Source organism: Podarcis tiliguerta (genome assembly GCF_965153285.1).
Source record: "Podarcis tiliguerta genome assembly, chromosome: 14".
In the NCBI taxonomy this organism is placed as follows: domain Eukaryota; kingdom Metazoa; phylum Chordata; class Lepidosauria; order Squamata; family Lacertidae; genus Podarcis; species Podarcis tiliguerta.
Window position 1 is genome coordinate 34,620,478 of NC_139547.1, and position 13,696 is coordinate 34,634,173.

The 13,696-nt window shown below is 40.3% G+C and overlaps 1 protein-coding gene across 2 annotated transcripts in view; it reads right to left on the reverse strand.

Annotated features, from left to right (window-relative positions):
- SEC14L5 (SEC14 like lipid binding 5) overlaps window positions 1-13,696 on the reverse strand; it is a 45,392-nt gene that overhangs the window by 18,776 nt on the left and 12,920 nt on the right. For both annotated transcript variants that reach the window (XM_083414113.1, XM_083414112.1), the window contains 3 exons: window positions 3,910-4,059; window positions 3,670-3,801; window positions 475-603 (listed from right to left, as the gene is read on the reverse strand). In XM_083414113.1, coding sequence (XP_083270239.1) covers window positions 475-603; window positions 3,670-3,801; window positions 3,910-4,059 — 411 coding nt within the window. The remainder of the gene's footprint in view (window positions 1-474; window positions 604-3,669; window positions 3,802-3,909; window positions 4,060-13,696) is intronic.

Here is a 13,696-nt window from a genome sequence, read left to right on the forward strand (position 1 = left end):
AAACATTATCTCATATTCTCTATATTTAATATGTTACAATGTGAGAAATAAACAAAGTAAACCAGGAATAGAAAGATGGTTAATTCTGTTAAAAATATTTGCATTCCCACTTAGGAGAACATCAAGAGCTAGTGTCTTAAACCTGATAGATCCATCCCAGAAAAGGCAGAGCCTAGGAAGGACATAAGGTCTCATTTGGGCACCACAACTTATCAAAACATGTTGTGACCTTGGAGCTGTGCAAGGTCCAACTGCTTGAGTCCAATCCAATCTGCTCTCCTGACTTGTGGGCTGATTTAAACCTGCTTTCTTTTTGATGGCCCAGCCAACAACATTCTCTAGTTCTTCTGCTGGCTTGCAGGCAGAGCAGGTCAAGACAATAAAGTGCTTGGAGTTATGCTTGGGCAGTATCTTACAGCAAGTTTTGTCTAAAGTAATTCATTTGTTTTATTTATTCATCCAATCACAGCTCACCCGCTTGATGTTGGCTGTGTACTGTTTCATTGCAATTTTCTCCACTGTGTTTTCAAAGCCAAAGAATGACTTGATGTCAAGAGATGCAGATTGTTCAAAGCATGTCCAGTCTTCATTCTCAGGGTGAACCTAACCTCAGACACAGATATGTCACAGTTAGAATAAGTGCAGCATACTCTAGAAAGGCTGTTCATGATAAAGGCAATGAAACCAGTTCTCAAATGTACTTTCTTTTTGTCTGTTCTCCTTCTGGTGTAATTGTCAAAAAGGAATAAAGTGTGCAGTTGGCAGCTGAAATGATGACTCACCTTGAAAACTGGTTTATATGGACATCTATTGCCTAGTGTTCCTACCTGTTGGAAACAGAGTTAGCGTGGCATTTGAACTGCTTTGCCTGGATAGCTCAGTTGGTTAGACCATGGTGCTGATAACACCAAGGTTGCAGGTTCGATCCCTGTATGGATCAGCTGCATATTCCTGCATTGCAGGGGGTTGGACTAGATGATCCTCAGGGTCCCTTCCAACTCTACAGTTCTATGATTCTATGATTCTATAAGTCACAAAGTTTTTCTGACACTTCAGGGAGTTTGTAGTTTCTGTTCCAGTCACTGTAGCAGTAGATAGGCTATCCACCCAGTGAGAATGGGTGGAAGATTTCTCAGCAAAATAAATTGACTGAGGAAAATATAGAATTAAAGCCAAGCTGAGAATGAACTCATAAAGCTCAGGCTCCATAAAAGTATTCCTCTTTCCCACTCATCAGAAACAACAATTGGTACGCAAATTATAGTGATATTCCATGAAGTCACCCTCTTTCAGAACTCAAGTCAGGTCAAGAACTAGATGTGATGGTGGGGAAACCCATGTGCTGAACAGCTGTAAAGTAGGGGAGAGAACACAATCTCCAAGTAAAAAGCTGTGGGCAGGAGGGGTTGCTGAACCCTTCTGATGGTTCCTTCATACCATTTTTCTTCAAGCTTGAAGATCTGAAATATGCCAGCTTGTAGAAAAATAGTGTGGAGGGGGAAGCGACAGTTGGAAGGATTCAGCACCACACCACCCACCATTTTCCCACTTGAAATCACCTGCCTAGCTTTTCAGAATTTGGGTAGTGACCTATATTTGAAGACAAAGGTCTGCTTCCTTCATGTCTCATTCCATCCTCAGGCAGCACCTGAGATAAAGCCAAAGAGACAGCAGAATAGAAGTGCCACTGTATTTTTAAGCAGCTGCACACAACACATTTGTTCTTAGCTGTAGAGAAATAGACTGAAATTTAAGAGACCTGTAAGCTTTAGTCACAAAAGGTCACCCAAAGCAGCAGAAGTTCCAAGTCTCTCAGCTTTCAAGAAGCTGCTGTCTTGAATACATGCCAACAAAGCAGATAAGTAAGGTAACACAATCTGAGCTTTTGTTTATCAAACACAAAAGGGTATTTAATTGCTTTCCGAGATAGACTAAGCTGCTCTTAAATGTCACTGGTAGAACCAAGCCATAAACCTCTGCTGCACCAAATATAGGCTTACATGGCAGATGACACACCATTGTTATAACAGCTACCTGGCTACATAGTGGTGGGGTTGCAGCAAATATCACTAACAAAAAAATAATTGGGAAACATAAGGAAGAAAGAACATGAGGCAGGGAATCTAGGAACTACGTTCACTTAGGGTACAGTTGTTCCTTCTGGTTTCTGCTGCTCTAATTATGAGAGTTTTGAAGTGCACAGCTATATTAAGACAATCGATAGTATAGACCAGAACAGCCCTATACCAAATTCAGCTCCCCCTACCTTACAATCCCTGGGACCAAGATAACAGCAGGCATTTTGCTAATCTAATGTTAGATATTGCAGCTTGGTAACATGTGTGTCAGGCTGGTCAGTTAAGCATTGGCAGAACACAAATGTATGTTCAACTCAAGTGAAAACCACAAACACAGACAGCCTTATAACTGTCCTAGTAGCCCTCTGCTTATCAACACAACACCGTATTTCATGCATACTGGTCACCACCGCATAATAGTTGCACCTCCCCTTTTCTGGACCCCCAAAATGGTCCCAGAGCATTTCCCACATAATAGTCACAGGGTAACTTATGCGGCTCCACTAGGCTTCAGGCCCCTTCATTTCCTCCTCCAGCTACTGCCACCCCTGCTCCCCTTGTACCTCGCCATCTTGGCCATGAGCTCCTAGTGAGAGCGTAGTGGGAGAGAATGTTTCTCCCCATCCGCCTGCTGCTTTTTTATTGTTGTTTCAATGGGAGCCAATGTAGGGGATGGCCAGGCCATGTGCACCAAGGGGAGACGTGGCAGGAGGCGGCAGGCCTGGCTGCCGGCACCACTCGTTTGCTGTTCCCACGGCATTCCTTACCAGAACTTCCTGTCCAAATTTGAATGGCTATTCCACTCTTGCAATGCAAAATATAGAGCAGTTTCGTTCACCATAGAGATTCTGATTAATGAGCGACACCACTGCATGTCAGTAGTCTGGACAAGAGAACATACGCACAAGGGAGGCTTCATTTTTACAGAAAGGTACACTAGTATCTTTCTGTTTTCTCTCCCCATAACAACAGTTACTTTGTCTCTGGTTCACGCTCACTCTCCCCGTGCCGCTGGCCCGACTCCTTGGATCCACCTGCTGTAGTCCCTACTTTTCCACTCTTACATAATGGTCGCACTTTCGTGTTTCCCTGCATAATAGTCACACACCCCTTTTTGGAAAGGAAAAATCGTCACCAAAAATGCAAACATTACGTGGTGAAATACGGTAGCTCTGGAACTAGATGATTTTACAGCATCAGTACAGTACAGGATCTTAGCTAAAGAGAACCAAGAAAAAAAGAAAAAATAACAACACAATCCCATCTGAAATGTATGCCTCACCATTCAGCAGCCAACTACAACCCCCAGAGCACTTTCCTTTTTTTCAGTTTAGGACACCTCCAAAAGCAGTAAGCAGAGATAACTTATTTTCTTTGCCAGTATAAGTATAAGGGTTACAACCCTTCAAGCAAACATACAGAGATGCAAATCCAAACCAGTAAAATCTGCATTCAGTTACAGCCTACTGTACAAGCCTGAGAATGTTATTCCTAGTAACAATAAGACAGAAAGCACTACTAGAGCCACCAAGATTCAAACCCACCCAATGCACTTTGAAGAGAAGGGAAATCTGATAGACAGAATGCTTACTGAATAGTTACATGTCTCCAGGACAATGACACGGTTGGCAAAAGTCTCATTATGAGCTTCAATCACAAGAGTTCGCTCCTTCCAGTTGACCGTGTTTTTTTGTATGAAAAAGACATACTCTACTCCAGCAATCTGAAAAAGAGAAATAAGATTAGCATGTAAGGACTACAATGGAATATATTATGAGCACAGCCCAGGCAGCCTTAAGAGTACATGTCTATGAGGAATCTTAGCTCTCACCTTCTTCAGTAACCGAGGTGCATCTACATTCAATTTACAGCTGCGTTCAATTATGTGGATGGCTCCATCATCACTCTTGGATTCACTAAGGATCTCACTGCCCAGGAAAACAGGGATCTCTGGGCAAGTGGGGAAGCGCTTCTCATAAGCCTGAAACACAAACACACACACACACACACACACAGAGAGAGAGAGAGAGAGAGAGAGAATATGTTAATGCTGTAAAGGCCATTCTTCTGTTCTTGGAATCTTCTTGTTCTTTATCACACAACTCTGCAGCACACATCACTGTAATGAATGAAAGTGGATGGTGTTTGAAAGTTCTTTTTTTTTTAAGGTGTGAACCTGAACAGTAACACACACATGGAATCTGCTGTGCCTTTGCTCACTGAATGCCTGTGCAGCTGTGTGTGATTATTAAATATTAAAATAATATTGAATAAAATGATTATGATGTGATTTGGGCTGAGGTGAAACCATGGTAGAGGTCAGTGGAAGTGTTATATCATGGGTGTTAGACTTCAGAGTGGTGTAACAGAGTGTTGAACTAGGACCTGGGGCACTAGGGTCCAGCATGCCCAGTGGTCAGGGGTGATAGAAACTGGAGTCCAACAATATCTTAATGGCCACAGGTACCACATTCTTCATCTACTTTGACTGGCAGCAGCTCTCCAGGGCCGCAGAGGAAGTTTCCCACTACTTGCTACCTGACCCTTCTTTCTTTTCCTGGTGGTACCAAAGATTGAAGCCAAGACCCTCTGCATGCAGAGGATGTGACCTACCATTGAGCTGTACCCACTGCCCAAACACAATATGAAAAGTCAGGACAGAAAACCCCTGGATAGCTATTAAAAATAGTAATAAGATATAAGAATGTTACATGCCATGCCCAATCTCTGCTGAGTAGTAGTTAAGATTTTAGAGGGTTCCAGGCACTCACCCAGGGTTGCGTTTCCATTGGAAAATCAAGGTACAGAGGAGTCTGTAGTGTCTTAGAAATATGGTTTATTCATACATATCTACACCTGAAGCCTTCAATGGAGAGAGAGTGTAAAACATTACACCCCAAGAGTGTCCTTTGTTGCTCCTTTCATAGCTTTTGCAAGCTTGGGTCCAAAGCAGCAGCCAGTCATGCCCCCTGATTTCTCAGTGCAGCCTCTCCTAGCCAGTGCGCATGGAGTTCTCCCTAATTTCCAGAACGCCTTGCCAAAAACCTCTGTGTAAGAGGACAACTTGTTTTCCTGTAACATCACACCCATACTGCCCTGGCAACCTCCCATAAGGTCTTTTGTCTTGTGGATGGCTTTTGCAAACCACAGAGCCTAGGGCTTGCCGATCAGAAGGTCGGCGGTTCGAAACCCCGCAACGGGGTGAGCTCCCATTGCTCGGTCCCTGCTCCTGCCAAGCTAGCAGTTCGAAAGCACATCAAAGTGCAAGTAGATAAATAGGTACGGTTCCGGCAGGAAGGTAAACGGCCTTTCTATGCGCTGCTCTGGTTTGCCAGAAGCAGCTTAGTCATGCTGGCCACATGACCTGGAAGCTGTCTGCGGACAAACGCCGGCTCCCTCAGCCAATAAAGCAAGATGAGCGCTGCAATCCCAGAGTCGTCTGCAACTGGACTTAATGGTCAGGGGTCCCTTTACCTTTTACCTTTTTAATGGCAGGGCCATTATCTCCATCTGCCCCTCTATCTGGCAGAGAAACAAGCTCAACCTGTCAGCTCACCTTTATTATCAAGGCTCTGATTAAACCCTAACACCCAATAATCTAGAGGGGGAAATCTGGGAGATCCCTGTTTCCCCACTAACTCATAACAAGAACTTTTGAAGATTGTTTATTACGTTTTATTTGTATAAAGGATATTTTTAGTAAAAAAAATAATGCATTTCTTTCCTCCTCATTTTTTAGATCGATTTTTAGTTTCAAGTAGCAAGGGATTATTCTCCATTGTTTGACTCCCCTGTTGCCCCCAAGTTCCTATCCCATCCTTTCGGGGGGTATTGTTTTGTTCTTATTATTGTTTATTATGTATTTTGTATTTTTATGCTGCGTACTTCCCTGAGATCTACAAATGAAGGTTGGTATACAAATTTAATAAATCATCACCGTCATTTTCTAGCTAAAACACAAAGCCCTTGTGTTATGTAAGATGCCCTGTCCCCAACTGGCTCTTGGAAATCAATACAGACTATGAGAAACACACAACTACTGTTATTGTTTTTTGAGCAGTTGTTGCTAGACTGGCTCATATGAAAATCAGTTGCTATGTGGCAGAAGTTGACCAATAGATATGTCACAGTAGTAAAGGATCTACAGTGAAGGTCTCCAGAGACAATGCTATGCAGAGCTACTATTTTGGGCAGAATCCCAAAAGCAGAACAATGGAGCATTTTAAGAAATACACAATAGTCTGTTTCAGGCCAATAAGGAGCTCTGGCAAGTATGGAATGGCTTATACTGAAAAACTCAATTATGCTAGATTTTAGAACACGCCTTTGGACTTCTATATCCAAGACATTTAACAATCAAGATATTTTGCAGCACAGTCGCTGATCACAACTCAGGCAAGCAGTGAACAGCTGATGTTATATTTAACATGGTTCACCTTTAACATGACAACTTTGCTAAGGATTAAATTACATTTGATGATGCCCAAGTTACCATGACCTCTCAACTTTGTGTGGTGCAGAATTCCCGCATGGATCAAATAAGGGGAGAATACTGTAGGTAAGGTCTATATAGGTTTATTACTCAGGATTTGCTAGGGGAAATGATGATAATAATAATAATACATTTAGGGATGAAAATCTTCAAAAGATAGATGAAAGTTGTTTCAGCTGGAACTTGAGAAGGAAATGGCATTATGAATAGATGCAAACCGTTTCTATAAAATAAGATGTATTCCTAGAAAAGGTTCTAAAAAGATACACATTAACCCAGCAATTCTCTCAATATATGTGATTTTAAAACAAGATTTGGAGTCCTGCTGAAATTGTGGAGCGGAGCAAAGAGACCCAACTGTATTCTGGCTGATTTTAGACGTCAAACATATCACATGGCAGAGCAAACTCAGTAAAGGCTAACAGAGCCAATGTGTATCTGCATAATTTTCACAAAGTAACAAGCCCTACATGTGAGACTTCTATGGATCCTAACAAAAATTCAGAAGTGTATTTTTTTATCAGAAAAGTGACTGCAATGACAAAAAAGCAATCATTTTGTTTGGTAAAAACTGAAACACAAATTAACAAAGGAGGACATTAGGTTATTATTAGTTCTTGCATCCTGCCACCATGTCAAGGAGCTTAAGAGTGGCAGTTAAGCCTTACAGCCATCCTGTGAAAGGTGGCCATTTGCCCAAAGTCATCTAATGAAATTTGCAGCCAAGCAGCGATTTGAACCTGAGTATTCCAAACCTGCAGCCAATGCACCACACTAGCTTTCTTTTAGCCAGCATTTAAGTATCTAGGCCAGTCTTCCCCAACCTGGTGCCCTCCAGATGCTTTGGACTTCAAGTTCCATCTTCCCTGACCTTTTGACCATGCTGACTGGGGCCAACAGAAATTGCAATCCTAAACATCTAGAAGGCAGCAGGTGGAGGGATATCAACACTGATTCTACCATCAGAGGACTACTACACAAGCTATTCTTTCATCTTATCATGGTCTATTTTTGCATGCCAGGTAGGACAATGAGGGAACAAAGCACAGAGGCAGTATCAAGGGCAGCAAACTAGGCAAAGCTTGTTGTCAAGCAAAGGAAAAGAACAAGTTCAGCCAATGAGGACAGCTGGCTGAGAACAGCAATGTATGTGTCACTCTGTGTTTGACAAGACAGTTTCCACTTGCCAGGGACTGCAGTGAAATTTCATTAACTGGAATATGTAATCAAAACCAAGTCCTCGGTCAGAGTTTTATAGTTACCTGATTTGCATCTATTCAAAAGGCCATGGCTAGGTTATTTAATCACATGGGGTCCAAGGACTGAGTTTTGTATGTCTGAAATAGGACACTACTTCAAAGATTCCGTGTTCTACATTGTTGTTGTTGTAGTTGCTGCTGTTGTTGATAAAGTCACTTTCTTCAAAAATGTGATCCAAACCAACTTACAAAAATAGAAATACCAATTCTATAAAAATTCTCTTTCCTATTTCAGGTTTTTCCAATATATATTTCTCCTGTTATGCTTAAAAATGGCAATTTAAATTAATTTCTTTTATTTCTTTTATTTTAGGAAAAAGAAGCAGATTCAGTCAAAAAATATTTTTTTTAGGCACAGGAACAAAGGAGGGCTAGGAATACCCAGTCTCAAACAATACTATGCAGCTTTCTAAATTAAATCATTGGCACCCTCATTAAAGGCAAAGTGGATATTTCATGGGTACAAACAGAAAGCACCCACACAAGACTATTGGTACATGCTCTGCCCTTCCTGTGGTTGTCTCACAGAACAAGAAAAGGTGGGAAATCCATTCTTAAAAGTAACATTGATGGTGTGGTGGAATTGGAACTCAGTTTTGGCTCCTAGGCTTTCACCGTGGATGCCTCTGTTAGATCACTCCTCATTAAAACATGCAGATAAATATAAGCAACTCCTAGATTTCGAAACAAATGGTTTCTATTGAATTAGAGATAAGTTTGTAAGAGCTAAAGCAATCGCAAAATAGGAGCTGGTGGCAAAGACAAAAGGCATAAAATTGTCTGCAACTGTATCAATGGTGCAGTATCAGGAATGCATGGGTGAGGGCTTCTGACCCTTGACACTTTTTGATTCGCTATGTAGCAGACCTAGCCATGACACAAAACATCTCCCTCCCAGAATCTCAGCACTATAAAACACCTGGCTGCAAATGTTTAACTAGGCAACACTGTTAGTACACAAATTCAACATAGACACAAGTGTATATGTATAGCCGCTATCAGGTTCCTTATAGCTGCCTTGTTGAAGCTGTGACCTAGCCTGAACCTGCTTTGTGCAATACCATATTATCATAACACATGGAGATTTAGCTGTGGGCCTAACAAGGAGGAAAAAGTTGTGACTAAATGCATATTTCAGGATGAAGCACAATGCTCAAATGAATACTGTACAATGGAAGAGCTACACAACAGGAATGCTATGGGGACTGTTCCTTCAAGTTATTCAGGGAAAAGTTTCTAAGCAAACAGACCTCAGCTATAGCCGTAAGTCAGTACAAAATGCTTGGTTTTAATTTTAGCAGATGGTAGAAAAGAATTGTGTGTTCTGCAAGTTATGCCAGCTAGGGCATTCAGATGGAATGGGCATGTGCCTATCCAGAGTCCCATATATCAGCATTTTGCTCTCAGCATAATTAGGAACTTCCCATATATGAGGATCAACCTGACTATAAATGAAGCTGTCTGGTCAATAGTCCTGATACCAATCACAAATGTGAAGTCCCCTCCCCCGCCCCGACTGCAGGATAATGAGAGGAGCAGCAAAGAAACTGGACAAAGCCTGGCACCTGTTCCGCAATACCCACAGTGACAGAGTGCACTGTCACAATATCTCTATCTTATGGGCAGGATGAAGTTGTTTCCTATGCATTCTACTTGTGGAAAAGTTATCGCCAAGTCTATTTACTCATTTCAACTATATAGCAAATAATAATGATTAACAGCCCAGATTAAAGTAAAGATAGGATCAGAGTGGCTGCTGGTTTTCCTTATTATTCTATGAAGAAGAAACGTGGGCATTAGAAGTAAAAATTCAAACATATGTTTTCGCACACAGCATAGCAAAAGAGAAATTGCAAATGTTCAATGCAAAAAAGAGCAAATAATAATAATAATAATAATAATAATAATAATAATAATAATACATTTATACCCTGCCCATCTGGCTGTGTTTCTTCCCCAGCCACTCTGGGCAGCTTCCAGCAAAATATTTAAAATACAATAATTCATCAAATATTAAAAGCTTCCCTAAACAGGACTGCCTTCAGATGTCTTCTAAAAGTCAGATAGTTGTTTATTTCTTTGACATCTGGTGGGAGGGCATTCTACAGGGCGGGTGCCACTACTGAGAAGGTCCTCTGCCTGGTTCCCTGTAACTTCGCTTCTCGCAGTGAGGGAACTGCCAGAAGGCCCTTGGCGCTTGACCTCAGTGCTTGCTCAGAAACCCTTTTCCTAGTCTTCTTTTTGGTCAGTCTTATGGCTACTTCCTAGTTATTTTTTCTTCGGGGAAATGCATTTGAAAGTTAGTTCTGTAAGAAAAATCATAAACTGGCAAGCAGTTACAAACCAATGATGAGTCTGACACAATGTATGAGAGTCTGGAATTGGATTAGCCTATCTATGTATCTGCCATAACTCCCCTCAACACCACCACACACATTCCATGACAGTACAGCTGCCAGGCCACATACGAAGGGGTCAATGAATACTGTAAGCTAGCCCCATATTGTGTCTGAATCTACAATTACAAAATACATCCCTAAGCAACAGTACATTCACAAACCACACAAAGTCATGTTCCATTGCAGATGTATTTCCTATGTGACTGGAGGGCCTACGGTGCATCTCATGTGCAGAGCCATCCAAGGATACGGTAGGCTACTGGGGACAAGTCTGCCATTTTGACATTCGGATAGGGACAGAGCTCTGTCAAACCACTTTAGCTGCTCTCCACAAACCTCTAAAATCATCAGCTCAAGTCTCCTAACTGCTTCAAAGGAAATTCAGTCGCTAAGGAACTGCTCTTTGCTGCAGGGAGAATCCTCTAACGAATGCAAAGCTTGAGGGAGTAAAAGTCTGTCACATTATGCATATCCGAGTTAAGATTCTGATTTGAGAAACTTTAAATAAAAATTAAAATATTAGGGCCTCCCGGGTCTATATTTTAGGAAGTGGCTGTTTCAAGGAACTAGATTATGTTTGACCTAGATACGGTGACAACTTCTCATAGGATGGATCAGTACAATGTCAGTACCTGATGTTGAGATAAGTATGGGGAAACTAATCCAGTAAATTCATTAAACTCAACCCCATGGAAAGCACAAAGTATTTGCAAACAATCACAGTGGGTCTGCATATCACCCCTTTAAGCACAGTGTCTTCAGAAAGACTATCAAACCACATGTAGTGTAGCAGTGACTACAGCATCTCTGTTACTTACGGAGTGTGTACTGTTGAAAAACATGATATTGTTTTGTTTTTTATATGATTTATTATGCTTACGCACCAACAAGATACATAAAAAGAAAATATTTATGTCATTTGTTACAAATTACACCATTAACCAAAAAGAATAAATTTGTTTAATTGACAATAAATCTTCTTAAAATGCATTGACTTCCCGTCTTCTCCATACTTCATTTCTAGTTTACTAACTTTTTGCATAAATCTATCTATTCATTTTACAATAAAACATTATTTATCCTGTATCCTTATTTCTTACTTAGTACAACTACAGAGGTTATTCAAAAGCAGCAACCGAATTCAGACTTAAGATATGTTCTTAAGATATGTTTTAAGAAGTTCTCATTTTACAATAAATACTTGTTTTGACATATCCTTCATTCTTTCAGTTAATTTGACTAACTCTGCATAGTCAACTAGTTTCTGTAATCATTCTGACCTCGAAGGGGTTTTGTCACTTTTCCAATTACTCGCAATTAAAATTCTTGTGACAATGGTGGAATATAGAAAGATATCTTTCACATTCTGAGGAATATTGGGTCCTATAATTCCCAGTAAGAATGCCTCTGGGGGTTTTTTTGTGAATGAGGCCCCTAACATTTTTTAAAGTTCTAAATAGCCATCAGCCCCAAAAGGCTTAATTTTATTACATAGCCACCACATATGGAACATTGTACCAGTACAACGAAAAACATGATATTGTTGCTTGATTTTGGGGTTGTATAATTTAATTATAAAGTAGTGCTACTGGTTTTAATTTAATTTCATTACATTCGTTTAACATGTGTAAGTCACGTTTGAGTTCATTTTTACAATGAAAGACAACTAAAATAATGAACCCAATTAAGTACAGTACTATCCTGAATGCCCTATTCCAGGCATCTGGACGAAAATATTCATTAAAAGAAACACGCTTCCTATAAATCAAAGCCTCATCTCCTCTGAGCAAAAGCATCTATACAATACCCACAAGATTATCATACTGTTCCTTCAAATCTTTCTCCAAGAGATACATTTCACACATTAGCAGATTTTGAATCATCAGATTGAGAAGTTGCAACACTTGGCAAAGAGATGGTGAAAACTGCGGTGAAGACTGTTAATACTAACAGAAACACTAAGGTGAACCTCAGAACAGCAATCTACAAGAGTGTGTTGACTGAACCCAGAGGCCCAGCACCCAAAGAGTTCATTCTTTATAAGGATCTTTTTTATTTACAGAGTGGGAATACCTCATTAAAATTATTTAAAGTAAAAGCTTCCAGAAGGTAGAGATAATATGATCAACCAACACTTTGGCAAAATATTCCCAAAGATACAAAAGATGATCCTGCTCTTTGGCAGCACCCCAACTTTTATGTAGTCATCCTCACAAGTTGACATTTTCTACAGACACTTCCTAAAGCAAAATCTCCACTCAAAGTTTCTGTCTACCCGTCTGCACATTCCTCAAGTGCATTTATTGTATTCTTCATAAGAACAGGCTTTAACGATCCATCTGTTTATTCTGGCGAGGAACTGGTGAATTCCAAACCAAAACAACATAGAGATCCAGGGCTCTACTTGCCTAGAAGCCAAGCCCTTTGATATTGTTCCTTTGATATTCTTATGCTCTTTGATATTGGCCCTTTGATATTGTTAGGCTCAGAATCACATTATTGCTATTACAAAAATGTTCTCGGGCTAAATCCTAGCACTAAAAACAAAAGCTAGTGCTAGGTGTTGCCTTAAGTTAAATCATTTAAGCAACATATTTATGCTTAACTGTATAATGTAATCAAATTTCATTTTGGCAGTTACACTTTCTTGTAAGTAGCAATCTTTTTGCAACCTAGGCATCGTGGACAGACTGCACCATGTTTTTCTAGAAGCTCTTGAGTTCACACATGTGATTTAAGATATAGCTGAGGATTCAAAACATTCAGGATTCAGTTTTGTTTTTACCAGAGCATAATTCATTTAGCATGTTAGTTTCACTTTCTATAAAGCCAAGGGGTTACAACAGTACATAAGACTGCCTAAGACATTTTGTCAAGTAGAGAAAAATTCTGAAATAAAAAATGCAACAAAAAGAAATGCATCAATATTTGGTCTTTAGAATATATATGCTACCAAACTTACAACAGATTTGTCTAGCTGCAACCCTCCTGTATTAACAGCCAATTTACTGACAACCACCTGACATCAACCATCTGTGTCTAATGGAGCTGAAGCGCACATAGGTGCTTGTTCTGTTTACCAGTGCCTTTGTGTTGAATACTGCAAAACACTCTACAGAAGGAAGTCAGGGAACTGTCACTTGAGATACCAAATGTACTTGGAAACTTTCAGTGCAATGACAACTGCTTTTGTCATCCACAACTCCACATGTTAATAGAAAATAGTTCATATGCTTGCCTGCCTCTCTCTCTGAACTGCAGCTTGCAGAGAACTTTAAATGGACTAATTCTGCAGACAAAAGTACTAAATGCCCAAAGCCATTAGCCATAACTCACAAGGGATACAGGAACATATGTCTCTTCCCCCTGGTGCGCGTCAGATAGATCTGGTAAAGATAGATGACGTTAGCAGAATAGACTTAGCCACAGTTGTTAAGACTCTCCTTCCAACTTTGTTTTTCAACAAGA